General features: G+C 50.6%; 10 protein-coding genes across 10 annotated transcripts; 7 read left to right on the forward strand and 3 right to left on the reverse strand.

Annotated features, from left to right (window-relative positions):
• Positions 1–469: 469 nt before the first annotated feature.
• On the forward strand, positions 470–2764 carry ALT_7960 (bifunctional anthranilate synthase/indole-3-glycerol-phosphate synthase; the record flags this gene model as incomplete). Its single annotated transcript, XM_033555858.2, has 1 exon — positions 470–2764. One exon carries the CDS (start codon positions 470–472, stop codon positions 2762–2764), a length of 2295 nt encoding a protein of 764 aa, XP_033411749.1.
• Positions 2765–3213: 449 nt separating this feature from the next.
• ALT_7961 (BRCT domain protein) lies at positions 3214–4408 on the forward strand (the record flags this gene model as incomplete). Its single annotated transcript, XM_033555859.2, has 5 exons — positions 3214–3388; positions 3455–3652; positions 3706–3768; positions 3823–3926; positions 3995–4408. 5 exons carry the CDS (start codon positions 3214–3216, stop codon positions 4406–4408), a joined length of 954 nt encoding a protein of 317 aa, XP_033411750.2.
• Positions 4409–4884: 476 nt separating this feature from the next.
• Positions 4885–5868, reverse strand: ALT_7962 (snoRNA-binding rRNA-processing protein IMP4; the record flags this gene model as incomplete). The annotated part of the gene is made up of 2 exons (XM_033555860.1): positions 4885–5778; positions 5863–5868. The coding sequence occupies 2 exons, from the start codon at positions 5866–5868 to the stop codon at positions 4885–4887; spliced, it is 900 nt and encodes a 299-aa protein (XP_033411751.1).
• Positions 5869–6515: 647 nt separating this feature from the next.
• On the forward strand, positions 6516–9825 carry ALT_7963 (putative regulator of nonsense transcripts; the record flags this gene model as incomplete). Its single annotated transcript, XM_033555861.2, has 2 exons — positions 6516–6736; positions 6807–9825. 2 exons carry the CDS (start codon positions 6516–6518, stop codon positions 9823–9825), a joined length of 3240 nt encoding a protein of 1079 aa, XP_033411752.1.
• Positions 9826–12657: 2832 nt separating this feature from the next.
• On the forward strand, positions 12658–13519 carry ALT_7964 (putative C2H2 transcription factor; the record flags this gene model as incomplete). The annotated part of the gene is made up of 2 exons (XM_033555862.2): positions 12658–12920; positions 12985–13519. The coding sequence occupies 2 exons, from the start codon at positions 12658–12660 to the stop codon at positions 13517–13519; spliced, it is 798 nt and encodes a 265-aa protein (XP_033411753.1).
• A 1977-nt stretch (positions 13520–15496) lies between these two features.
• On the forward strand, positions 15497–16483 carry ALT_7965 (dual specificity protein phosphatase family protein; the record flags this gene model as incomplete). The annotated part of the gene is made up of 1 exon (XM_033555863.2): positions 15497–16483. One exon carries the CDS (start codon positions 15497–15499, stop codon positions 16481–16483), a length of 987 nt encoding a protein of 328 aa, XP_033411754.2.
• A 500-nt stretch (positions 16484–16983) lies between these two features.
• ALT_7966 (uncharacterized protein) lies at positions 16984–19024 on the forward strand (the record flags this gene model as incomplete). The annotated part of the gene is made up of 2 exons (XM_033555864.2): positions 16984–17472; positions 17525–19024. 2 exons carry the CDS (start codon positions 16984–16986, stop codon positions 19022–19024), a joined length of 1989 nt encoding a protein of 662 aa, XP_033411755.2.
• A 420-nt stretch (positions 19025–19444) lies between these two features.
• Positions 19445–20831, forward strand: end3 (cytoskeletal adaptor protein SagA; the record flags this gene model as incomplete). The annotated part of the gene is made up of 3 exons (XM_033555865.2): positions 19445–19684; positions 19778–20012; positions 20092–20831. 3 exons carry the CDS (start codon positions 19445–19447, stop codon positions 20829–20831), a joined length of 1215 nt encoding a protein of 404 aa, XP_033411756.1.
• Positions 20832–21145: 314 nt separating this feature from the next.
• Positions 21146–23971, reverse strand: ALT_7968 (putative SNF2 family helicase/ATPase PasG; the record flags this gene model as incomplete). The annotated part of the gene is made up of 4 exons (XM_033555866.2): positions 21146–22011; positions 22072–22813; positions 22871–23713; positions 23819–23971. The coding sequence occupies 4 exons, from the start codon at positions 23969–23971 to the stop codon at positions 21146–21148; spliced, it is 2604 nt and encodes an 867-aa protein (XP_033411757.2).
• Positions 23972–24757: 786 nt separating this feature from the next.
• On the reverse strand, positions 24758–25873 carry ALT_7969 (thioesterase family protein; the record flags this gene model as incomplete). Its single annotated transcript, XM_033555867.2, has 1 exon — positions 24758–25873. The coding sequence occupies one exon, from the start codon at positions 25871–25873 to the stop codon at positions 24758–24760; it is 1116 nt and encodes a 371-aa protein (XP_033411758.2).
• Between the last annotated feature and the right edge of the window lie 53 nt (positions 25874–25926).

Below are 25926 nucleotides of genomic sequence, written 5' to 3' on the forward strand. Positions count from 1 at the left end.
ACAATTTATAACATTATAGGTACCAATCAGATATAGGAAGGAGTCGCGTGACGGATAAAGATAGAATTCGACTGAGAAATCGAGCTAACTGAAGGTCAAAATCAATGCAGCTCAGAGCTTTAGCTCTAGGCGGGCGCTCAAGAATATTATTGAAGGAGCCTTTTGGCTGGAGGTCAACAATGTATACCTGTTCGGGCTTAGCGCCAGGCGGTGAGGCAGACTACTTGCGCAGTTTGACAAACAAGCCCGATTAGGAAATTTTGACCCCCCTGCATCGGACTTTGGTGAGTCAAACAGTGTGATTGTTCTTCCGTATTACTCTTGGTGACACAGGCACCCCTTGATTGATCTGAAGCAGGTGAGATTTCCATGCCTTCTCTGGCAGGACAAGCGCAAATTTAACGCAGACTCTGTTCATCTCCCTCATAGTGAAAGCGACCTCGAATCGTTCCTGCTCCAAGTCTCAATCATGGCGAACTCCGATCTCGTCGACCATTCTCCCCGCCATCCCACCAAAGCCGCACAGCTGGCCAGTGCCTCGAATGTCATTCTCATTGACAATTATGATTCTTTCACCTGGAACGTATACCAGTACCTTGTTTTAGAGGGAGCCACCGTCACGGTTTTTCGCAATGATGAGATCACCTTGGAAGAGCTGATTGCCAAGAAGCCGACTCAGCTGGTCATTAGTCCCGGCCCAGGCCATCCAGAAACAGATGCCGGTATCAGTAATGCGGCCATTAAGTACTTCGGTGGGAAAATACCTGTATTCGGTGTTTGTATGGGACAGCAATGTATGATCGCGTCTTTTGGTGGAAAGGTCGACGTTTTCGGTGAAATCCTGCATGGCAAGACCTCGATACTGAAGCATGACGGCAGAGGTGTCTATGAAGGCCTGCCTCCTGCGGTTGAAGTGACTCGATATCACTCATTGGCTGGAACGCATGCGACCGTCCCAGACTGTCTGGAAGTTACATCAACCGTCCCACTGAACGATGGCAGCGGCAAGGACGTAATCATGGGAATCAGACACAAGCAATACGCAGTGGAAGGTGTCCAGTTCCACCCGGAAAGTATTCTTACGGAGCATGGCCGCACCATGTTCAGGAACTTCTTGAAGCTTACAGCAGGGACCTGGGAGGCCAACGGCAAATCCTCATCCGGCTCGGCCACGGTGAACGGCAGAGCACCAATGGTAGACAAGAAGACTTCCATTTTGAACAAGATCTATGATCACCGGAGAGCAGCGGTTGCTGTTCAGAAACTGATTCCATCGCAACGTCCCGAAGATCTTCAGGCTGCCTACGACCTCAGCCTTGCGCCACCTCAGATTTCATTTCCTGCTCGCCTGAGACAATCCCCCTATCCACTATCGTTGATGGCAGAGATCAAGCGGGCTTCTCCATCCAAGGGCATGATTGCGGAGACGGCATGTGCTCCGGCTCAGGCCCGACAATATGCCAAGGCTGGAGCTAGTGTCATATCGGTTCTCACTGAGCCAGAGTGGTTCAAAGGCAGCATCGACGATCTGCGAGCTGTCCGTCAGAGCCTGGAAGGCTTGCCCAACCGGCCCGCTGTTCTTCGGAAAGAGTTCATTTTTGACGAATATCAAATCTTGGAGGCACGTCTAGCTGGTGCCGATACCGTCCTGCTCATCGTGAAGATGCTGAGTGTTGAGCTTCTTACGAGGCTTTACAATTACTCCCGCAGTCTTGGAATGGAGCCTCTCGTCGAGGTCAACAACCCTGAAGAGATGAAAATTGCTGTCGAACTGGGCGCCGAGGTGGTGGGCGTCAACAACAGGGATTTGACAAGCTTTGAAGTCGATCTGGGCACTACGAGTCGGTTGATGGACCTGGTACCTGAAAGCACCATCGTCTGTGCTCTCAGTGGTATCTCTGGACCGAAGGATGTGGAGGCTTACAAAAAAGACGGTGTCAAAGCTATCCTTGTCGGCGAGGCGCTGATGCGGGCCCCGAACACATCTGCCTTTGTTGCAGAACTTTTAGGGGGTAACGCCGAAGATAACTCCAAGTCGGCGCCAGGCTCACGGTTGGTGAAGATCTGTGGAACTCGGTCGGAAGAGGGTGCACGTGCTGCTGTCGAGGCTGGTGCAGATCTGGTTGGCATTATCCTCGTGGAAGGTCGTAAACGATGTGTACCCGATGACGTCGCTCTGCGCATTGCTCAGGTAGTGAAGTCGACCCAGCGCCCTACTGTCCAGCCTGACTCCACATCACCCGCCAATACTTCTTCCTCCGACTTCTTTGATCATTCTACCCGCGTCTTGCGTCATCCAACGCGGGCTCTGCTTGTGGGAGTGTTCCAAAATCAGCCATTGGCTTACATCCTGGACAAGCAGCAAAAACTAGGTTTGGATGTCGTGCAGCTGCATGGGTCAGAACCCCCCGAATGGGCCAGCCTAATCCCTGTACCCGTCATTCGTAAATTTGCTCTGGATGAGTCTGGTATCGCACGCAGAGCTTACCACAGCTTGCCTTTGCTCGATTCCGGTGCAGGTGGCTCTGGTGAGCTTCTCGATCAGTCGCATGTTCAGAAAGTCCTTGGTGGCGATGATGGGCTACGAGTAATTCTGGCGGGTGGCTTGGACCCTTCCAACGTTGTTGATACCATCAAGAAGCTGGGAGACTCTGGACACAAAGTGGTTGGGGTCGATGTGAGTTCTGGTGTGGAATCTGATGGTTCACAAGATCCTGCCAAGATTCGCGCGTTTGTGCAAGCTGTGAAAACCTTTGAGGCTTAATGCAGAAAGCTCTTTGCCTTGCTCCGTGGCATAAGTTCAAGTGCCACTCTTCTATGATGAGTTGATGTCTCTTTTATGACTAGAAGGCTTACATTCTCCAAGATGTCTCACTCATATCTTATCTCGGGTTCACTTTCGGGTTACATATATCTCATTATTTCTGGGTTCAGAAACATTTCTGTCTTTTCTGGAGCTCCTCTACATACTCCTAGCAGTTTTACTGAAATGAATACATCTGGGTAATTTCATTGCCAATTCATACCTTCCTGAGGGGTAGTAACACATCGCATACATTTTATCAGCCGTGATAGTGTTACAAAACTACAATACTTCATGCTTCCTCCTTCCTCATCACTAACACATCCGCTGTGCTCTCTGCTCTTGATCTTGGCCTCTGATTCTATTGTCGACCCCACCAAAGTCAAATTATCACCTCGCCTCTAGAAACCATGGGAAAGACATTCAAAAATATCCACGCTAGTGCCATTGGCAGGTTCCCTGTCAACGGAGATATGATTCCACAGTGGATACGAGCCCATGGAGGGACATTTTCGAAGGACGTCACCGAGGATGTTACGCACTTGATTACCACAAAGGAGACCTTCGAAAAGAACGTCGAAGCAGGTATGGCACCCATCATTCCCTTCTGCAGCCGAGATTAGGCAGTTACTAAGGTTCCCGATGGAACAGTTCAGAAAGCCAAGCTTCTGGAAACAGTCAAGATTGTGACCTATGACTGGCTCGAGGATTCGTTGCAGTCCAAAACCCGTAAGCCGAAGCCCGAGGGAGTCTATCTTTTGGCGAATCTCCCGAACAAAGAGAAAAAGAAGCAGAGACGAGCCGCAAAGGTCCAGACGAGGCAGTTGAAGGCCAAGGACAAGTCATCGGGTATGTGTGGTCATAATATCGCTGATGCTCCAAAGATGTTGACTGTAGTCAAGCACCTGGAAACGATTCGTCTAACCTGAAGACTCGAACCCGCAAGGGGAAAGCCTTAAATGCAGGTATGTTTCCTTAACTGGTGCGGTTTTGCGATCTGACAGGCTCCAAATATCAAGCGAACTATCACGTCTATGTTGACCAGGCCACTGGGGAGACGTACAGTGCTACTATTTACCGCCAATTGTCTCGGAACAATACACGTGAGAAATTCCAGATCAAGGTAGGTCCCTGCCTCCGAGGCGCCGAGTGACCTCTTCGTGCTTGCAACATACGCTGATACATCTGTAGGTCCACGAGTCAAACGACGTTCCTCACACTTACGCGACACAAGCGAAGTACAGTCGCACCGGAAAGTCCACTGACGAGATGCTCGCGCCACCCGGCAGTGACGAGAACACTGCCATAGCAGCATTCAGAGACTTCTTTGTGTCCAAGACGGGAAAGAATTGGGAGAATCGACTGGATGGGATCCCGGTGCCTCCAAAGCAGGACGGTGATGGAAAGGAACTTCCGGTCCATGAGGGCTGGTTCTACTATGAAACCGGCAGATCTCTTCTTTCGAACTTTCTTCGCCAAGGGGAAACTCGAAGTTCTGCAGCGAGCCAGTGTGCTGAGCAGATTGCTATCGGCTCCAACAGCGATGACCATGGTCCTTTGACGCCGCCGGATAGTAAAGACGGATCTGTGGAAGATCAAACCTAAGTCTGCGCTCAGGGTGTTCTGAAAGACAGCGGTCAGTTCTTTCGAGGCCATACGTTGAGAGCCATACGATCGCCGCATTTATCTGGGCGAATAGTCTTCATCTAGCTGGAAAATTGTTGGCACTGTTGGGAATCTCGGCCTTTTTAGGGTTGCGCTACTGGTCTCACCTAGGCGATGATATTCTCTTTCTCCTTCCATTGAGCTATGGGATAGTCCTGTTCAGTCCAGCTAGCCCTGCTATCTCCTAACGAACAGCTTCACCGTCGAGGATTCATGCATTTCTTGTGTTTTTGCAGAAGGAGTTGAAGCGAATTTAACTTTCTTCTCATGGGTATAACCAATCTAATGAATAATAATGAAGTGCTACCAAACATCAAGCACTTTGATCCCTCCTAAACACCTTATGCGCCAAGTAAACTTTTTGCATCCATAAGAATATACATAGCGCCACTGCGTCCAGTCGATGTCCCAAATGCTCACAGATAGTCCTTCTTCTTGCTCGTTCTTGTGTACTGTGTGAGAGCCCATTCAACATCACCACTTGAGCCCTTCTCCAGCGAGCCGCCACGGATTTCGAAAAGCCTCATTGTCATCCGCGGGCCAACCTCAGCCAACTCGACATCCCGGTACCCAGTCTTAACGAAGACATGGTGCCGAACCTCAATATTATCCTCCTTGTTCACGAAGGTGACAACTCGATTGCCGACTTTACCAGCCTCACGAGGTGGGAACAGGTGCTTCAGAATCTGAACCACACGAAGACCAAGCTTCGTTTTAAAACCCTCAAAGATCAGGTGAGGGTAGCTCTCTGAAACAGTCCCACGGGCCGCATTGGGGATATCTGCACGGAGAACGACGTTGTGCAAAGAGAAACTGGCTGTCGGGCCATGAGGAAGATGAGAGATGGTCATCGCGGTGGGCGTTCCACGGTGTTCATGTAAGAGAACCATGTCTGTCAGCGCCGCGGCATTTGCGCTCGCCACGAGATCAGGAAGGACAAGATTACCACGATTCAGGCGGATTGAGGTGGGTAGAAGCAATCGGATTTCCTTCGCAAATGTGCCTAGGCGGACGGAGGGCGACCGGGAGGTAGTGACAATCGGACGAGGGTCAATGATACCAGAGGTGAGAGCGTATTCATCATCGAGGTCAGCATAGTCGGTATCTTTGTTCTCCTTGTTGGGCGCCTCTAATGATTCATCGTATTTGAAGTCTTCACGGAGCTTTTTGTCATTCGCTATTGAGGGGTCAAGAGTCTTTCCGGTGGCCAAAGAAGCCTTGAGTTGAGCTCTTTTTTCGGCGATGGAGGCATCGCGGAGAAGCAGAGCTCTCCGATAGAGATAGTCTCGACGCTCACGGGCTTGACGACGCTAGGTGTCTGTCAGAATGTTTCTGTGATTTTATAAAATGTAGAAAAATCCCGCCGATATGTATGCGAGAGACATATTACTTACCAGCATCTTTTTTAATGTATTCTGGAGTGGTCTGTATGATAGCTTGTCGAGATCTGGGCCGCCGAACAACTTTTTTTTCTCCAAAAAAGGTGCGCCACTGGCCTGACCCGGCTACCGGACTGTGGGCTTCTGTCGGCAAAAGGTCCGATAACTTAAACCATCCAAAAGCCGATCGCAGTCCACTGACTCGCACTCTCAAAGTCCTGACAACTACACCGTCCTGATTTTAAGGATTAGCGACTTTCGTTCGCCGGGATCATAGTGACGGAAGGCTAAGTCAAGTGGGCTAGGGTATTGGAGATCAACCGGTATGTTCTCTCTCTTTGGTGCGCTGATATAAGTTGACTTACTAAGACCGGACCTTAGTTTCTCTCATTCCTGTGCCCCTCCTACTGTGGTACACTGGATCTTTTCGACAAGAAGGACTGAAAATTGTCCCTCTGTTCATTCATTTAGGACGACTGGATTGTCCTGACGCTCCTTTGGTTTCCGTATTTCCGGCATCTTCGGTTTCCGTTGCGGTTGCCACGCTACCGTCTCTCCCCTCGAAACGTTCCGCTCTGAGTGGTACTGCGTTCCTTGCCTAGAGTCAGCAACACGAGCTAGATTTCTCTGCTGTTTGATAACCCATTAATTTCGACTTCAGGCAGACTATGGCTGCTATTGGCGATGGTAGAGCTCCAGCGGATCTCGATGAGACTACTCTGAACATGACCGGCGGTCCGCGCCCAAGGAGACACGACGACGAAGATGATGGATCGGATAATTATGGTGACGACGACGTCGACAGTGTTACCAGCGCCGCTGTGACTGGCCGCAGGCAAAATGAGGGCAACCTTGAGGAGGAGAAGGAGCTACCTCCGCATGCATGCGCGTGAGTAACTACGAAACCATGTGTCTCTCTGGTCGGAATCTTTTGCTAACGTTTACCTCCCATTGTATAGTTATTGCGGTATTCATAATCCGAGCAGTGTGGTAAAATGTCTGGCTTGCAGCAAGTGGTTTTGCAGTGCTCGTGGGAACACATCCTCTTCACATATCGTCAACCATCTTGTCCGAGCTCGCCACAAGGAGGTTCAGCTTCACCCCGCCTCGTCTCTGGGCGACACTATCCTAGAGTGTTACAACTGCGGAACTAAGAATGTTTTTTTACTGGGTTTTATTCCAGCCAAATCCGACACAGTTGTGGTTTTGCTTTGTCGTCAGCCCTGCGCTGCCATGCCGTCTTCAAAGGATATGAACTGGGACACTTCGCGCTGGCAGCCACTGATTGAGGATCGCTCATTCCTGCCATGGCTTGTTGCCGCTCCATCAGATCAAGAGCAGCTCCGAGCCCGGCATCTTAGCCCGCAGTTGATCGCAAAACTGGAGGAAATGTGGAAGGAGAATTCCCAGGCGACTTTCGCGGACCTGGAGAAAGCGACGGCGGTAGATGACGAGCCCGCGCCTGTTCTCTTACGTTACGACGATGCTTTTCAGTACCAAAACATCTTCGGTCCCCTGGTCAAGATTGAAGCAGACTACGATCGTAAGCTGAAGGAATCTCAGTCACAGGATGGTCTCATCGTTCGTTGGGACCTTGGCTTGAACAACAAACATCTTGCCAGCTTCATTCTGCCCAAGCTCGAGCTTGGAGACGTGAAATTGGCCGTGGGAGATGAGATGCGCCTCAAGTACACGGGTGAGCTACGTCCCAAGTGGGAGGGTGTGGGATACGTCATAAAGATTCCCAACAATCAGTCTGATGAAGTGACGATCGAGTTGCGCGCTAAGGGCGATCACAAGTCCGTACCCACCGAATGCACCCACAACTTCACTGCGGACTATGTCTGGAAATCAACCTCATTCGATCGTATGCAGCTCGCCATGAAGACATTCGCTGTTGACGAGATGAGCGTGTCCGGCTATATTTTCCATCGCCTCCTTGGACATGAAGTTGCCGCTGCACCGATGAAGACTCAGCTACCGAAGAAATTCAGTGTTCCTGGCCTACCGGAGCTCAACGGAAGCCAGATCAATGCAGTTAAGAGTGTGCTACAGCGACCCATGAGCTTGATTCAGGGTCCCCCAGGAACCGGAAAGACTGTTACGTCTGCTACGATTATTTACCATCTCGCCAAGATTAACGGAGGTCAAGTCTTGGTCTGCGCGCCATCCAATGTTGCGGTCGATCAGCTGTGCGAGCGTATTCACAGGACCGGTCTCAAGACAGTACGTGTGACTGCAAAGTCGCGTGAGGACGTTGAGTCACCCGTGGGCTTCCTTTCCCTGCACGAGCAAGTTCGCCTGAACGACAGCAACATTGAACTCATTAAGCTCAACCAGCTCAAGGCTGAGCTGGGCGAATTATCGAGTCAAGACGAGAAGCGTTTGAAGCAACTCACTCGTTCGGCAGAGCGTGAGATTCTGAACAATGCCGACGTCATCTGCTGTACTTGTGTCGGCGCTGGCGACCCGCGGCTTGCTAAGCTCAAATTCCGCACCGTTTTGATCGACGAATCGACGCAGTCGGCTGAGCCTGAGTGTATGATTCCACTGGTCCTTGGTTGCAAGCAGGTCGTTCTCGTCGGTGATCACCAGCAGCTTGGACCAGTTATTATGAACAAGAAAGCGGCCAAAGCGGGTTTGAACCAATCCCTCTTCGAGCGACTTGTTATCCTCGGCTGCTCCCCTATTCGACTGAATGTGCAGTACCGTATGCACCCGTGTTTGTCAGAGTTTCCATCGAATATGTTTTATGAAGGATCTCTGCAAAATGGTGTCTCTGCGTTTGACCGACTTCGCCGTGACGTGGATTTTCCTTGGCCTGTCGTTGACAGTCCCATGATGTTCTGGTCGAACCTTGGCAACGAAGAGATTTCGGCGTCAGGAACTTCGTATCTCAACCGAACCGAGGCTACAAACGTGGAGAAAATCGTGACTCGCTTCTTCAAGGCCGGTGTGCAACCAGCCGACATTGGTATCATCACGCCTTACGAGGGTCAACGTAGTTACATCGTCAGCTCTATGCAGGCTAATGGCACGTTCAAGAAGGAGCACTACAAAGAAATCGAAGTCGCATCGGTTGATGCTTTCCAAGGTCGAGAGAAAGACTTCATTATCCTTTCCTGTGTGCGTTCCAACGACCACCAAGGCATTGGTTTCTTGAGTGATCCGCGTCGTCTGAACGTTGCACTCACCCGAGCGAAGTATGGTCTGGTCATTCTTGGAAATCCCAAGGTTCTGTCCAAGCATCCTCTGTGGAACTGCCTACTGCAACATTTCAAGGAACGACACTGTCTTGTGGAAGGACCCCTGTCCAACCTTCAGGAATCTCTTATTCAATTCAGTCGTCCAAAGCAGTCATATAGAGGTCCACAACGGTTCCAGATGGCTTACAACCATGCATCCAACGTCACCAGTGGAATGATGAACGGCCGGAACGGTCACCGAAATGAATTCCATGACACTGGCTCTGTGATTGGCTATATTCCCGACGATGTCTCCTCCGTACACTCTTCTGCCCTTGGAGGTGTCAGTATCCCCTCAGGATATCCACCAATGTTCCAGAACTTTGCAGACGCCTGGCCTGCTCTTCCTGGCGCCAGACGAGCTAATGGGGCCAGAGGAAAAGGAGCCCCTAGCGTTGCTGGGGAATCCGTTGCAGCTACCGAGTCCGACATTACGGGAAGTATCATCGACGGAAGGAGCGTTGATCAGGGCGGGGTTAGCCTTGCTGGCTTGAGCATCAACGACATGAGCAAGCAGCCTAGTCTCAGTCAGTCCGACAGGTTGAAGCGTTACGTGGAGTCGGGCGGACGGGAGCCGTACAGGGCTGGCGTTCCCGACAACGGTAGCATCTTTGGAGGTAGCTCCGCCAGCATTCGTGTAACTCGCGGTGTTCCTGGACATGTTCACGATGATGATGACACTCGCAGCGTCTCCACCGCTTTTGCGAGCCAAGTCGGAGGTAACTACGATTGATTTCGGCGATACTGTATACAACGCCATTTAGGGTGGCTTCAGAAGCATGCAGTACCTCCATGATGTGGACGACCGTCTATTTCCAGATCCTCCAAATACGACTCGATGGCCTGCGAGGGTTGTCAAACATTTGGTGGGACTTGACAGATCTCCCTCAGAAGCCTCGATCTGGCTGCATTGGTGGAAAGAACGTTGCGGCAGTGGCGAGGTCTCTCCTTTCAATGATCTCCCAGTCATTTTTCTACCAGCCCCCATGGGTCAGAGATGTCTGCGAGTAGTTGCCATTCTTAGTATTATTAAGAGGCGCTTGATGATCCGTGAAAGAAGCGTTTCGACTGGCAGCGTTCATCATGTCCACGCGCATCATGGCTGAGCTGGATGACTTTGGATCATCAACGTATGAAATCTTTCTTGTCCTATTCCGGCTTGCACATGCCCTCAACACTCGGCAATTTCGAGGCTGCTGACCAGTTCAATATCCTTAAAAGGGTTATTGAACAAGATTGCGCTTATGAGAAAGATGTTATCAGTGACATTCTGCCATTTCTGATTATTCCTGCTTGCCAATATTTACGTTTCCTCGTTGGCTCGGCTTCGTGGCATTGCTAGGGCGATGCAGGGAATCTGGCGGCGTCCTTCGTGGCACCAGCTGGGCAAGGTCGTCTTGATCGCGGTCAGGATTGCCTTCCTCTGGCTCGCTGGTCCACTACATGGAACTCTCTAGCGATGTGCGCAGCGCCGAGCTACGACCTCTTGCAATAAAATCCAACTATTGTCTTTCGTTAAAGCAACTACCTTTTTAGATGAAATGCTGAATGTAGAAACGAGTAGCTTGCCTCTGCAAATATAGAGATGCCTGTAACTGTCAGTCTGTGACACCCGGTTGCCCAGCGCTTGATATAAAATATAAATAGATTCAACATCCCTGTAGATAATCAGTCCTTCTCAAGACAGGCATCTACAAATCATGCGTGCTTGGCATTCTGCAAAATCTGACATTTTGGTTCGTCGATCATACATCGAAGGATTTGGTAGGATGTCTTAACTCGGGTTTAGTGATCTCTCTGTATACATCGCTGCAGACTCAGCCACGACCATAATGTAGTTTACTGGATCAGGCCACAACAGTAGTAGGCCTCTCTGGTCGAAATCCAGAACCCACTCCAATCTCCGTGAATCATACCCTTGTGATCTGGATAAAAGTTTGTGCAGAATTCTGAACTCCCGGCGTTGCCAGCCGAAATGCTGGACCGTTGTGCTGCGCCACTGCAAGAAGAACAGCTTGCTATTTTCGCTCATCAAGTCGAGTTACCATTCTACATGTCGGCGTACTCGGTAAACATATCCTACAATCTCTATAAGAAGAACTGAGGTGCCTATTCGATGGCTATGTCAACCGGGATCTTGTACTGTCTGTGTGGGGGATCGTAAGGCGACCTCCGGAGCCGAATGATGCTCTATCCAGGGAACAGGGCTGCTTTGCTACGTATAGTGCAACCTGTTCTCGGCGGAATTATCAACTTTACTGGGTGTAAATTTGAGTTTCGTATGCCTCATGTCGTGTATAGCTGTGCTTGACTCGATGTCTTCCGACGCAAATCAATCCTGAGAATGAAGGTGATCGCATTACTAAGGCAGTATAAATATACTGCTAGCAAAGTGACAGTGGGATGACGGCGAGAATCCCTTTAGCGAATGGGAAAGCTCCGTATATCTGCAGGGCAACTGCGACAGCTCCTGTCTCGAATGCCTGGTTTCCTAGGCTGCCGACTTCTTGGACCAGCCATGTCACAGTCCGCATTGGGCTACAACCGCCGGTTTCATACTTGTGCCCTGGCGGTCAGAGGATTGGGTACCTCAGGTACACGCTGCCTTTTGACGTGGTCTGGCAGAGATGGATCTGAGTCGGGCTACCAGTAAGGCTGCAGAAGCACGGATAAAGATCAACTGGACTAGGATAATGACGAGCTGAAAATGATCCTGAATCTGACGAAATCGTAGACTGCCAAGGAGAAACCCTTGAGCTGGTGAGAAAGAGGTCCAGGGCGGTGAAGAGCGATCGACGGTGGCTGAGGGTACGAATCCTCAGGCCTGCTGCGCCACTATGATTGGCTGGCAGTCTGTGGCGGCTGCTCTCGACCTGGCAGCACAAGCATCACTTTCGAGTTACTCTCCATGTTGAACTAGGTAGGATTCATGCGGATACTCCGTCAGTACTTACCAATAATAACCTAACATATCAAAGTATGACTTATCCGGCTGCCTGATTCCTATGCGGATGACTCACTGAATATAATTACGACCCAAGGTCTCATCCTCGGTGCCACTAGATCTCGACTTTCCGCTTCGGGCTATAACGATCACAACGCGACAGACATCACACCACGTGTGCAGCTGTGTCCGCATAAATATTCAAATCCTTTGGGTGTAGTTCACAGTACTCTGGAGTATATCATCGCATCTGCTTCATCAAGTCTTGCATTCCTTGTTTCTCAACAATAACCGGTACCATACGGTCACATGATTTCGATGTGGCGGCTCGCCAAATCCGATTAGTCATTCGCTAGTGGATGCCTTGCTACCTGAACGCCTGAAAAAATCGGCACCCCCGTCTTCCTCGTAAGGAACCAACATCTACTGAGCGCCACCCACGAGATCAAGTCACTGACGGATTTATATCAGCATTATTACCGCTCAAATTGATTTAGACCCTTTCCTCTTATCCTTAGATCGTATTATTGTTCGACTGTCGAGTCTTGTGTCGCTTCATACTCGAATTTCCTCCAAACTAGGCCCCCAATCTCGACTGAGCGGCGGGGCTGTACTTGCGATATGGGTGACGGCTCTGACTATCCAAGCCCACGAAGTGAAGGTCCCGGAGTACCTACAGCTGTCCTTGTCCCTGCTCCGGACTCTTTGTCGCCTGTCCCAAAGATGAATGAGCAAATGCCCCCTGGTTTCATGGAAGGCGCTCGTCCTCGACTGTCGGTCAGAAGAGCGCGGGATCCGCCCAAGAACGCAGCCGGCCAGATCTATTGTGACCATCCCGAATGCCAGCAGTCGCCTCCGACATTTCGGCGTCCTTGTGAATGGAAGTAAGTTTATGCTAAAATCAAATCCTCACGCGTGTGTCAAGAGCTAACGCGTCTTCACCTGTAGCAAACACATGGATAAACATGACCGTCCCTACAAGTGTCTGGAACCAGGGTGTGACAAGATTCAAGGGTTCACATACTCTGGTGGGCTTCTGAGACACCAACGCGAAGTCCACAAAAAGAACATCAATGCCAAAAAGCCACTGATGTGTCCATACACCGACTGCAACCGCAGTACAGGCAATGGCTTCACGCGTCAAGAGAACTTGAAGGAACATCTTCGCCGCCGACACATGCACACCGAAAATGGTCCTTCTGCAGAACTGCCCATGGTTTCAACACCAGACCTTGATGGCAACCATGCTCTTTCAGTTCCTCCATCCGTTAAGCGGAAGCGCGACTCCCTTGATGATGATATCTCGGTCGCTCTCCCAGGCGATGAAGAAAACGAGGTCGATTTGCGCAATGAACTGAAGAGACTGCGTCGCGAGGTTCAAGAGAAGGATCGCCGACTCGAAGAACTAGAGAGAATTGTCGCTGGATTGCAGCAGGCCATTCCTCAGCCAACCATCCCGCAAACTGCCGTGTCGCAGGGGTGATGCGCAGATCTTGGTACTAGACTCAGCTTTGCGAGATACGCCTTTTGCTTTCATGACTCTACATTTCTTTCAGTTGTTGCATTTTGCGGGCGTTTTCGTTTTTATGTACGGGGTCTCTGGTCTGCGCTTACTTGAAATCAATGGGAGGTTAATGTCGGTCAGTCCATCTCAGAACGCATCATCACAACACACATCTGGCGTTTTGCTCGAGGTCGATCATACAACTAAGGCGGTGTTCTAATGGCTGTTACCTTTGTTTGCTGAGTTCCTGAATTATACCCAGGTGTTATCTTAAATGTCTCTCTTTCCACTCTCGTTCACAATTCCGAGCTCTCTCACCACCTTACTTCTATTACAATGTACTATCCATCTCAGTGCCATCGCGTATCCTCGTTTCATAGCTCTGGAATCTAATGGAAAGGAAAATTGCTGCTACGATTGACCAAATTGCCTGACTATGTTCGTCCGACTTGTTAGCCTGACTTCATTTTGCCATCCCATTCTCTCTGCCCTGGAACTATCAACTGCCATGCCACCTCAGCATATGGAAGCCTAGACTATCTCCCATCCTAGTCATAAGTCAAATAAGATTGTAGTACCGATTTGTCAGCTTATTCCTAACTTTCCTAGCTCATCCTTAGGGCCGTGTAACATATCAGGAGGCACACGTACTATACGAAGTATGACTCTTGTAGTATATGGTCTGACTCAATCCGGTATCTTTCGGATACCGGCCCCCCATTTCGAGTATGACTCGACTTGACTCGCTAGGACTCTGTTCTCTTTGCCCAATCTAGTACGGTTATGGTGATGGTATGGTATGTCAGGTGAGTTTGAGACAGGGGTCGCCTTAGGCTTCCATCCCTCGTTGAGACTGCCAAGGTGTCTCCTTTCGGATTTGGTGGTAAACTGGGAGAACCATAAGCTCCCGTCTCCTTAGCGATGAATTTACGCGTGGTCAAGTGAGGGTGGTTCCTGGATCTGGTAAGTCCATCATATTCGGTCTTAGCATGGCTCAAACAGCGTTCGGGCCTCTGCGTTGTACGGAAGCCATGAACGTTGGATACTAATCATACGGTGCAGAGCCTAAGGTAGCCGCAAGATGTCCTGAGCATCGTTGAGTTCCCGGTCTTATTAGCCAGTTCCATGGCACAAGTGGCTTCATACACCGAGCAAGCGAGAAAGCGTATAGTTGACCTGATGTCCCGGTCGTCCGGTGCATGAGGCTCATGGAGGAAACTTCTCTCCGTTTATTGCCATGCTTGCTGTGATCACATGTAACTGAACGAGGTTGGGATTATGTGGTTGTCCATGGAATTGACATGATAGGCTTCGCAAGCGGTGCCTAAACAAGGCTTCTGCGATGGAGCACAGGCCCCAAGTCTCCCTCTAACGGTCAAATTGTCCCTGAAGACCAGGTATCTATGGAATGAAGGGCCCAGACAACTACTGAGAATCACATCACTGTTGTCTGACTGTCTTGTTCAACTTTCAAGGTGCATCTCAGAAGAAGTTGTCCACTTATGAACATACATGACTAATCGTGTTGATAAACTAGGTTAAGCTTGCTATGCCACTGATGAGTCATCAGGCACTCGACCCAGGCAACGACTGCTTTTTGGGTGCCTTCGATGCTAACCCTGGGAGACTGTGCTGTGGTGCCTGGAAACTCAGGTATGACTTACGGTAAGTCTAGGTAATGGTAAGAGGAAAATGTTGGGAAAGATCAAGTCAAGTAGTGACATTGCTGCTCGCTCCTCGTATCTTCACACATTCACTCACTAGGTGTTGGATCAATGTTTACTCCCCCTGAATGACTTTCACATTATCTATTCTCACTGATGAAATCTGTCATTGCGTCCTAATAACATACAAGGAGAAGAAGCTATCACAATACTCCCTTTGGCAGCAGATGCTAGTTATTTGCAATCCCATTGTCAAATCTTCTCAATCAAGCTCGAAAGGACTTCCGCAATAATGACTCCGGCTCGTTGCAATGAGGCTTCGATGTCGGAGCAGGAGGGTTCGCATTATGTCCGAACTCATGAATACATCTCTGGAAGTGCAAAGACTCGTCTGACTATGTCTGCACCTTCATTCTATGATGAGGACAACTCTCTTCAGGAAGTCATCAGCCCCACTTCTCATGATTTCCAGGAAGGGGAGTTCGTCTGTCCGGGATTCTTCCAGATGGTCAACCCGGAGAATTTCGTGCATCGAGTCGTGGCCCCAGACTGGGACTACATGATGCGGAGACAGGCGCAAGCAATCCTGCCATTTCTCTACTTGGGCCCTGTCTCCTGTTTGAAAGACAAAGCCTGGCTCGCCCGAGAGGGTTTCACGTTGCTACTGGCGATACGCAACAAACGCTCAGCACAGGCGCGCCTGGTTTCTGGTGAAAAGGTTGGTGCGGAGCTGGGAATTGAAGCAGACGCGGTTGATGTCATGGACAACCAGGAACTCATCTCGGCCTTTCCTTATGCTATACGTCGCATCAACGATCATCTCGTGGCGTCCAAGCCTGCTGTTGACTCCAGCGCACCAGCAAAGAAGATCTTTGTCTTCTGTGAGTCCGGCAACGAGCGCTCGGCCACGGTCGTCATAGCATATCTGATGGTCATGCTCAACCTGAACATGGCAGTCGCGTCACATCTCGTCCAGCTTCGAAGATTCTGTATCTGCATTGAAGAGCCACTGAGGGAGCTCCTCGCGTCCTTCCAGTCTATCCTTGATGCGAAACGGGATGTGCAGAAGGCCATACAGGCGTCTACGTCGAACTCGACTCTAGCAATACCTCAAGCGACCGTGTCTAGAAAACGAAGCATTGCTGCTCGACTTGATGAGCCTACAACTACGGGTGGTGATACGGTGGGAATGGACATGGACATGAATATGAATATTATGGATGAGGGTTCAATTGATAGTAGAAAGCCTCTTGCGCCATTCCAAGATCGTTCGGATTGATTAGCGTGAATGGTCTACCTTGCAACATGGGAACTGCACTTCTCAGAAGTGAATGTTTAGTTGACGTCTCAGCATGACTTGTTTTTCCTTTTCTGGTGACTTTTTTCTGTGTTTCCCAATTCGGAGATACCCAAACATCACTCACTATGTGATGCACTGCGTTAACATTCTACTACTATCCTGAAAGATCCTATTGCTTAAGTAGATACAAATCAACCTTTCACAAAAGGATCATTGTTGTCATTCTATTCAAGAAATACATATCCTTTTCTGTTATCTTTCCTTTCGGTTTCTTCCTCATATCCGCTGGACAACACGTCCTCTGACGGCTTCGAACCTGGAAAGGCAGCCTTCTTCAGCTCCTGCACAGAGACAGGGGCGCTCCTCCGTCTAGGAAGCATACTGGTTTGTTTTTCTTGCTTAAGACCGCAGTTCATAGCCTTGCTAAGTTGTCAGTGCTCGTCCAGTGATCTATCTGTGTCTCTAGAACTGAGCTCACCATGAGACTCCGCGAGAGTATCCGGCCACCTGAGCGCTTCAATTCCGAGCTGATCATTACACCATCACGAAAGAAGACTTTGCGCGAATCTAGAAATCCGAGAACCCCTCGTTTTATCGATTACAATCCAAACCTACCTCCTGCTGCATTCCCCACGCTTGACCCGGCCAACCTCTCCCAATCCAGGACTGGTGAACAAGACCGGGCGGAAGTCGAGCAGAATGGCGTAGCTAAAGCGCTGCAACGCGACGCCAGCTCAATTGACTTTCACGAGGGCGATACGGAAGATAAAGAGACATGGGAGAAACTTGACGATATCTCAATCGATGAGCTTGAGGATCTCATTGCGAGCAATGTGGAACTCAATCCTATCTATGTCAAAAACATGGAAATCATGGCGACTGCAGAAACATCGTCTTCTTCTGATATGGACATGGAAGATAGCGATCCTGACGAGCCGATGACAGACGTGGATGGCCGTCACGCAGAGGTATGCTTCTTGGCATAGTATACGCCATATTCCCGTGCTGACTCTTCCCAAGTCCATCAGGTTCATTCATGACCCAGAATGGTCTGACCTTTCTCCGAGATTGCAAGCAGAGATCGCCATCAACCTCAGCCAACACTACAGATGGGCAACAGTCTATAGCAAGCTTGGCTTGGGAGAAAAAGAACGCGAGGAGCTACAGCAACTCATCAGACGCCGTGACCATCAAGTTGCGATGGAAGACTCGGCGCTGCATGCGATGAGGGCAAAACAACTGAGAGCGCTCCTCAGAATCGATAATAGTTCGGCCAGCCGCAACAAGACGCCTCACAAGCTGGTCTTTCGCAAAATCTCCCGCAAGACCAATCAAAGGCTCAGAGGCAACATAGGAACGGACTATCTCCTGTGTGAATTCGGGGAACTCCTGAACGCCAGGCGATTCTTGCAAAGACGTGGGATCGAAAGACATTATGCCGGGAAGTGGAGTGGCAGTCTCGTGACATGGCCGAGGGCTCAAGATGCATCTGACGCCGAGAGAAGAGAAAGCCAAGGAGATTCGATGGTCACTGGGCCAGTGACTCCGTTCGGGGTTGGTTCGATCACCGTAAACGACCATAGACACGATTTCGCTGATTCTAGTAGGCCTCCTCCGGCTACTCCTCCGCATCGCATTATTCACACAACTGAAGGTACTGAAGGAGCTCTCGTACAGTACCAGGAAAGAGATCTGCCTCCTCGCAAACTCTATCATCGTGGAGAACGTACCCGACGACTGATCGTCCGCTTAAAACTCGGCCAACCAAGGGCTAAGTTTTTCCAAGCATGGAAGAAGTCTGCTCATCCGCGAAGACTGGTACGATCCTTACCACCTCTCGATGTCTTTTATCAAGCATCATCGAGACTTGAAGACTTTGACGGAGGAGCTGGCACGATATCAACCTCGGCTGCAGATTCAGGCCATTCCGCTCTAGATGATTTCACGCAGTCGCTACGCAATGCCATCAACGAGGATTGGCAGCGAGGCTTACTCGAGCTCGAGGATACATCTTTGAGTTCCTGTTGGAAGAAATTCCAGCGAGAGTTACAACAGGCTACATTTGAGCCAGACACAAGCGAGGTCGTGGAAATCTTGGACTCGTATGTACACACTGACCGGCATTCGGAGCTTTCTGAGGTCATACCATGTATCAACCTCACAGATGTCGGCCTTCCTTCACGGCCAACAACACCTGGTAGAGTTATGTCACCCAGGAGTGTCGATTATGTCCAGAGTGGAGAAGATGACTTCGCACCATTCAGCGAAGCAAAAACTCCACGAACAAGCCCTATCATCGACAGCCCAGGCAGCAGCTGCTGGGAAGCTTGTTCGGATCGTGCAGCATACTCACCGACGACACCACTGACCACCGTCACCAACACTTTCGATTTCCTTGAAGACAATCACAGCGAGAAGAGTGACACTGACTGGGAGGACGCAGAAGACGAGGAAGAAGAGGACGAGATGATCTTGGTACCAGCCATGGGACCAGTAAGAGGGGCAGCTGCTCAGGGATAGATCTGGGGAGCTATGTACTATTTCCCATCTGTGATAGACCATACTACTTCAGCTAAATCTAATCAAATTTCTATCCAACCATCGCCATATTTGGTTGCTGATATTCTGACATAGGAGACCATAACTATAGTATAGGAATGCCTGCCTGTATAACAAGTGTGTCCTTGCTAGGGGAACATACGTCACGTGCTGATACTGGCTCATAGAGTATCATGTGCCTTAGTAGTTACGTAGCGTACCTTTCCCCTGACGGAATGAAGTTGTTCCGGGTGCCCCATCGGAGCCACTGCGGGACGCCCGAAATGGGTAACGGGGTCATCATCATCACACCTCCAATACTCCGTAAAGGATTCCTAATATCCGGATTCCGGAGATATTCAATTGTAATATTTACAGTCCAGGCGACTTCGTACTTCCACCATGTCAAACAAGAAGATCGAGCAGTGGGAAATTGAGCGGTACTGGGAGATCTTCTCCTCATTGGCAAATGGCCATCCGCGTCTAAATAGCTCCCAAGCGGCCTCGGTGCTCAGGAACAGTCGGCTTAGCGATGATCAGCTCGAGAAAGTATGGGATTTGGCGGATGTTGACGGCGACGGAGAGCTGGACTTTGAGGAGTTTTGCGTTGCTATGCGATTAGTCTTCGACCTTGTCAATGGGGTATGTCACCGATACCGAGCTCCGTTGCGCTTTGTTATGGACTGTCTTGCACGGTGCGAACTACGATCACCACTGACTGGGCTCACTGGACAGGAACTACAAGCAGTCCCTCGAGTATTGCCCGACTGGCTCGTCCCCGAGACCAAAGCCCACCTCGTCCAAGCTGGCCGTGCGCTGAGCGATCGTCCAGAGCAATTTGAGCGCATAGAAGATGAAGACGACACACCAGGCTTGAAGGACGGCTTCGACTGGTACATGAAACCCTCCGACAAATCGAAATACGAAGAGATCTATTCTGCCAACCGTAACCGGCGTGGCGAGATCACATGTACGTACAGCTCATCATCCCGCTGGCCTAGTCGCATTCACCCCCCGTAACGCCCATTCAAGGCTAATGCTGGCTACAGTTGAATCACTACAAGGATTGTACGATTCCCTTGATGTCCCGGACACCGACATCCGCTCCGCATGGAACCTAGTTAACCCCTCTGCCTCCCCCGCAATCAACAAAGACGCCACCCTTGCCTTCCTGCACATCCTCAACTACCGGCACGAGGGCTTCCGCATCCCGCGCACCATCCCCGCCTCTCTCCGCGCCTCCTTTGAGAACAACAAGATCGACTACCAAGTCGACAACGCCCGCCCCGCACAAAGGTGGGGTGCAGACGGAGACACAGAGACCCCAACAGGGCGCAAAGCCAAGTTCGGCGACACGTATCTGAGCCGCCTGGGCGTGGGCGGCAAGGGCTCCTACACACCCAAGGGCACGGACTTCAGCGACACTATCCAGGATGAAGAATGGGAGAAGGTGCGTCTGCGGCGCGAGCTCTCGGAGCTGCAGGCTAAACTCGATGCCGCCAATAAGGCCTCCGAAGGGCGCAGGGATCGGCCGCGGAACGACGGCCGGCCTAACTGGACCCTCATTAAGAAGGAGGCGCTTCAGCTTTTGGAATACAAAGAGCGTGAGCTCCGGGAGCTGCGAGAAGGCACGGGGAGAGCGAAGGCGGGGCAGGATCTGGAGCGGTTACGGGAGGATATCAGGACCGTCGGGGAGCAAGTTGAGGGGTTGAAGAGCCATCTCGCGCAGCGGAAAGAAGTTCTTGCAGATTTAAGAAGTCAGATTGAGGAGGAAAGGGCACGGCGGTAATATCTTTTGGCCAATTTTTCCCCTACTGCTAGATAGTACTTGACTTCCTCTCTTTGCATGCTTGCCGGCGGGTTATTTTGTATTTGTGGCCAATGCATCATGTACAGCCATTGTCTTGGCGAGGAGCATAGGCGCTAAATGGATGATTCTCCTGTATTCTCGTCGTGATGTAGGGGTGGACCAAGTCCCATTCAGCAAGTATTAGGACCTGATTTCTAACTGTTGTACATCAAATGATATCCTTTTCACCAACGCCAACGCCTGTCTACACCAAACAGATCCATTCCACACCCCAAGCAATCATCCAGAATAATCTATGTCCCAGTAATTTGAGCCATGAGGGAGTTCCCCTCTTTCTTCGTCTCGACAGCCTTGAACGCACGCCCAGTCTGATCCAGGCCCTTCTCGGCACGCGCATACGCCTCCTCGCTGCGATCGGTCAAAATATCCAGATCCTTTTGCGACAGCAGCGCGGATGGGTCAGCCCCCGTTTCGAAGCGCTCGAATTCGTCTTCACCGAGAGCCTTCTTGAGCTCTTCCACATCGCTGTGACTCACCGAGCTCGAATCGAGGAGGCTTCTGAACTTGCCCTTTTGGATGACGAGGCGTTCGAGACGGCGCTTCGAGTCCGCTTTCTCGAGGAGAGTCTGTTCGACGGTTCCTTTGGTTGCGAGTCTGTAGACGATAACGGGCTTTGTTTGGCCAATTCTGTGCGCGCGGTCTTGTGCTTGGAGATCTTGCTGGGGGTTCCAGTCTGAGTCGTAGAGGATTACCGTGTCGGCGGCGACAAGGTTAATGCCCTGGCCTCCTGCTCGGGTGCTCAGCAGGAAGATCTTGTAGCCGGGGTCAGAGTTGAAGGCTTTGATTTGGGCTTGACGATCTGTCTGGCTGATAGCGCCGTCAATACGGCAGCAGTTCCAGCCGCGAAGCTGGGTGGCCCAATCCTGAAGAATGTCGAGCTGTGTTTTGAACTGGGAGAATATGAGGATCTTGTGCCCCTTCTTCAAGAGACAAGGCACGAGGCGGTCGAGAAGGAGCATCTTGCCCGATGCGGTGACAAGAGTCTCGTCGATGGCGGACGGGTCGTCGCTCCAGGGCCAGTAGAAATTATGCGGAGAGTTACAGGCAAGACGGGCTTGCATGACCGGATTCTGCAATTTCTTCTGAGCAATTTCTTTCTCTGCGTAGGTTCGTTAGCATCGGTCAGTGGCAACTTAAGTTCGGACAGCCATATACGTACTAGCAAGCTTGATAGTATTTGCTCTTTCGATTTCCTCTTGCTCAGTATCGATAGGGCTCTGTTGTATATCCAAATCGACTTCTAAGCCTTGCTCAAGGCGGCGTAACTGCGCGTTGAATTCGCGGTCACTCAACTCTTTGTAAGTTTGAGGGGCCCTACGCCTGCGAGTTGAACTAGCCACACTGGCTGGAGTCGAATCTCTGCTGGATTTCAGGCTCTTGTTGGGCGTCGAAGAGTTACTACTGTCGGCACTGCGCTTTAGGCTCGCCGAACGGGACAGCCTCTCATTCTTGGCCATGAGACGTTCCGCGGCTTTATCCTCGAGATATTGACGTCCAGTACCATTAAGAATCTCACGGTACAAATCCTTTTGCTCCGCTGTGAGAGGGGCATAGAGAATGTATTCGCGTTTCTTGGGTAAGGCAGTCTCCACGTCGGTCTTAACCCGCCGCAGAAGGAAGGGCTTCAGGATTGAGTGCATGGTGGAGACAAGTGTGCGTTTCCGACGTTCTATGACATCCGTCTGCCCATTGTTATCGAGCATTGAGGAGAAGTCAAACCAACTCTGGAAACTGTTGAGGTCGTTGAAAATCTCCGGCAGCAGAAAGTGCAACAGTGACCACAGCTCGGTAATGTTGTTCTGTAGTGGTGTACCAGTGATCAGAAGTCGGTTTGCGGAGTTGTATGAGAGAAGCTCCTTAATGAGCTTGCAGTTCATATTCTTCAAGCGATGACCCTCGTCCTGGTCTCAGGTTAGAGATGCGCTCCCCTTTCCCGTGGATAGTAGCGCAGAACTTACAACAATGATATATCGCCATTGATATTGCGCAAGGAACTTTCGGTCGTTCATACAGATCTCATAGGACGTGCAAACGACCGGAAAATCTGCGCTCTTCTGGTCCTTTAGCTTCATCAAGTTCCTGCGGATCGTGGCACGTTCGTCTTTGGAGCCATGGTACAAAACCGTCTTTATGCTCGGAGTCCATCTCGCGAACTCATCCACCCAGTTGCTGACTGTGCTCAACGGAGCCGCAATCATAAAAGGTCCGGAGACGTTCTTCTCCTTGAAGAAAGCAATCAACGAGATTGCCTGGACTGTTTTCCCAAGGCCCATCTCATCGGCCAGAATTCCACACAAGCCATTCATCCAAAGTGACTTGAGCCACTCTAGCCCTTCCAACTGGTACTTGCGCATTCTTCCTCCGGTAACAAGCTCCGGTTGCTGAGTGGCGACAAGGCCCTGCCCGCCTAGAGCACTGGGATTGGCCTCATACTCGTCCGCAGCATGTTCCAGAGCTTCCTGCACCGTCGGTTTGTCTTCAGGGTCCTCCATATCCGCTTTCTTGAAATAGCTTGCAATGCTGTTACCGTTTGAGGCTGAAGCACCCTTCTTGCCTCTGCCTCTTCTCGACCTTGTGGCTGTCCTTTCATCTGGTTGCTCGCTCACAGTAGGTGTTGTCTCATCTGCGGAAGGCTGCTTCGCTCTCGCGCGCGTTTCTCGTCTCCCAACTGAGCTTGCGGTAGTTGGCTTCTTTTGATCTTCTGTCGGCTTTTGCTGTTGTTGCTGCTGCTGCCTTGCCGCTTCAAGCCGGGCCTCTTCCTGCTGCTTCTTCATCTTATCTGCCATAATCGCTACGAAGACCTACGATAGTGACGCAACAGTCAGTGCTTCATCCGATAGTCGAGCTAGCATAAGATAGGGCAAGACAAAGATGATATCCACAGCATAAAATAAAGGAAAACATACCTCACTTGTATTCAAAAGGTGCATCAGAGCCTTCGATTTGGCATCCATCTCCTCAACATCCTCCACCTGCTCCCGCTTTCCATTTTCAACACCGGACATAGGACTACCCTGCTCCAGCTCATCCATGGCAGGATTCAACTCTTGATCGACCATATTCATTAGTCGTTACGGAGAAAGAACGCTGTGGTAGAGTTTTGCCGCTCAGGGGTATCTTTGTAGGTATCTGTGGGTGTTGACTGGAGTAGCTGCACCAGACATGTCCTTCCTCTCTGTTTGAACTCAATGTGTTGCTCCTTCAATTATTGTTTGCTTTGTAGAGCTCAAACGGGATCAAAGTGGCGTTATAGCACCGGTCTTGCGATACCAATCTCGTCTAGTTTCGCTCTATCAGGAGTATCGTTTGCCTCAATATTGAACAATCCAAGATGTGAGAGACAAAGAGCACAAAGAAAAGGCCGGTTCTTGCGCAGGAATGCCTGACGCAATGCTTGTACCCTTTTGACGCGAGTGTTCCCGCTGTCTAGGCTGCAGGACGCGGATTTTCGCGTTGGCGCACAGACCAGTTTTTGATTGATTGACGCACCGCCCATAATTTGTGCAGAGATGATCCCCGATCCGCCTATTACCATGCATCGATCAAGCAGGCTCCATCTGTAAGGTCTGGATCAGATTCTCTAGATCCGACCTTCAACAATTTCATCTGGTTGATATGTCCCTTTCACGCATGATGGTAAAATGGACAAATAGTCACCATGATACACGTTAACGCCCCAGTTGCACTAGTGTCTTGAAGCAGCGACTGTGAATAACTTGTGTCTCAGTGCCATGCTGGTTACATCGACTTGAATACACTCTAGTCTTTTCTATACCTCATGCGCTTGAATATGCGAGTTGAAACTCCGAATCTATTCCTCTATCTATTAATAGTACTCAGACAATCTATAACTTCTCAGAATTAACCCTTCCTTTTGTGTTCCGAGAGGCGTTCACCACAAGTGCCACTTGCGTGCTAAGAGCTATCAGCTCGCCTTGTGGATCGAGAATGACTACTTCCAAGTCCGCCCGACTACCACGAAGCATTCTGGTAACCACGCGCGAGTGTAGCCATTCCACGCCTTCGGGGGGGATCCTGGTTTTCAGATCAATGTTCAATGTCACAGTGGGGTACCAAAACGCCCCTTTGTCAGGAGCGTTTCCTTGGAGCTCGCCTTCCTGGACCCCCTCCATGGCAAGTAGCCGGCTTGTTTCCATTGCGCCCATCCTGTCAAGCGCCGCAGGAAACATATCAGCCAAGAACATAACCGCTTCGTTCGACCAGCGCGCTACTGTTTTCCCACCAGGAATGAATCTTGCCCATTGGTCGACAACTTGCTTCTGCCGACTCTCGAGCGTCATCGGTACTTGGGGGCGTGGTGCGTAGATCTCTAGATGTTGTGGTGCGGTCACGATAGGAGGTGGACGAGGCAACCGCATCCACGCACCATCCGTTCCGTTCGCTGCCAATGCTTCTAGGTTGACCGAGCCATTTGCTAGGGAGCCGGGTACCGGAGGTGGGCAGAGCCCCCAGGTGCCTTTGCAGATCGGGCCCTCCTCCGTGTCTGGGGGGCTGACGGTGATATATCCGACGACTTTCACTTCGAGGTCATCCTTGTCACCCGCGACGCCAGGCCTGTCCGGTCGCTGAGACAGTGTGACATGGATCGTACTTATCCGTGCTCCTATCTTGATATCCTGTACTCTCAAGATCGCGGGCCCAACGACTGTTCGTCGGAGGAACGACAACTGCATTCCGATGGGTTCTGGTGTGCTTCGGAACTGATTACTCTTGGTTTCTCTAAAGTACACCGTGGCTAGTCGGTAGAGGACACTTGTAGTATAACCTCCATGGGGCACTATCAGGCATGTTAACAGATACCATCCATACGCCTCGGGAGGTTGAAACCTGCCGCTCAAGATGCACCACTTGGGGTCCAGATAAGCCGAGTATGTGTGTGAGTCAATCGGCGTGACATTGATTGCCTTTTCGAACTCGGCTGAATGGCAAGGCCCTGCCATGTTTCTCTTTACAGGCTGTGACAAGGAAACGTTAATCGTCTTCTCAGCCTGAG

The sequence above is a fragment of the Aspergillus lentulus genome (genome assembly GCF_001445615.1).
Source record: "Aspergillus lentulus DNA, contig: Alt16, strain: IFM 54703, whole genome shotgun sequence".
Classification (NCBI taxonomy): domain Eukaryota; kingdom Fungi; phylum Ascomycota; class Eurotiomycetes; order Eurotiales; family Aspergillaceae; genus Aspergillus; species Aspergillus lentulus.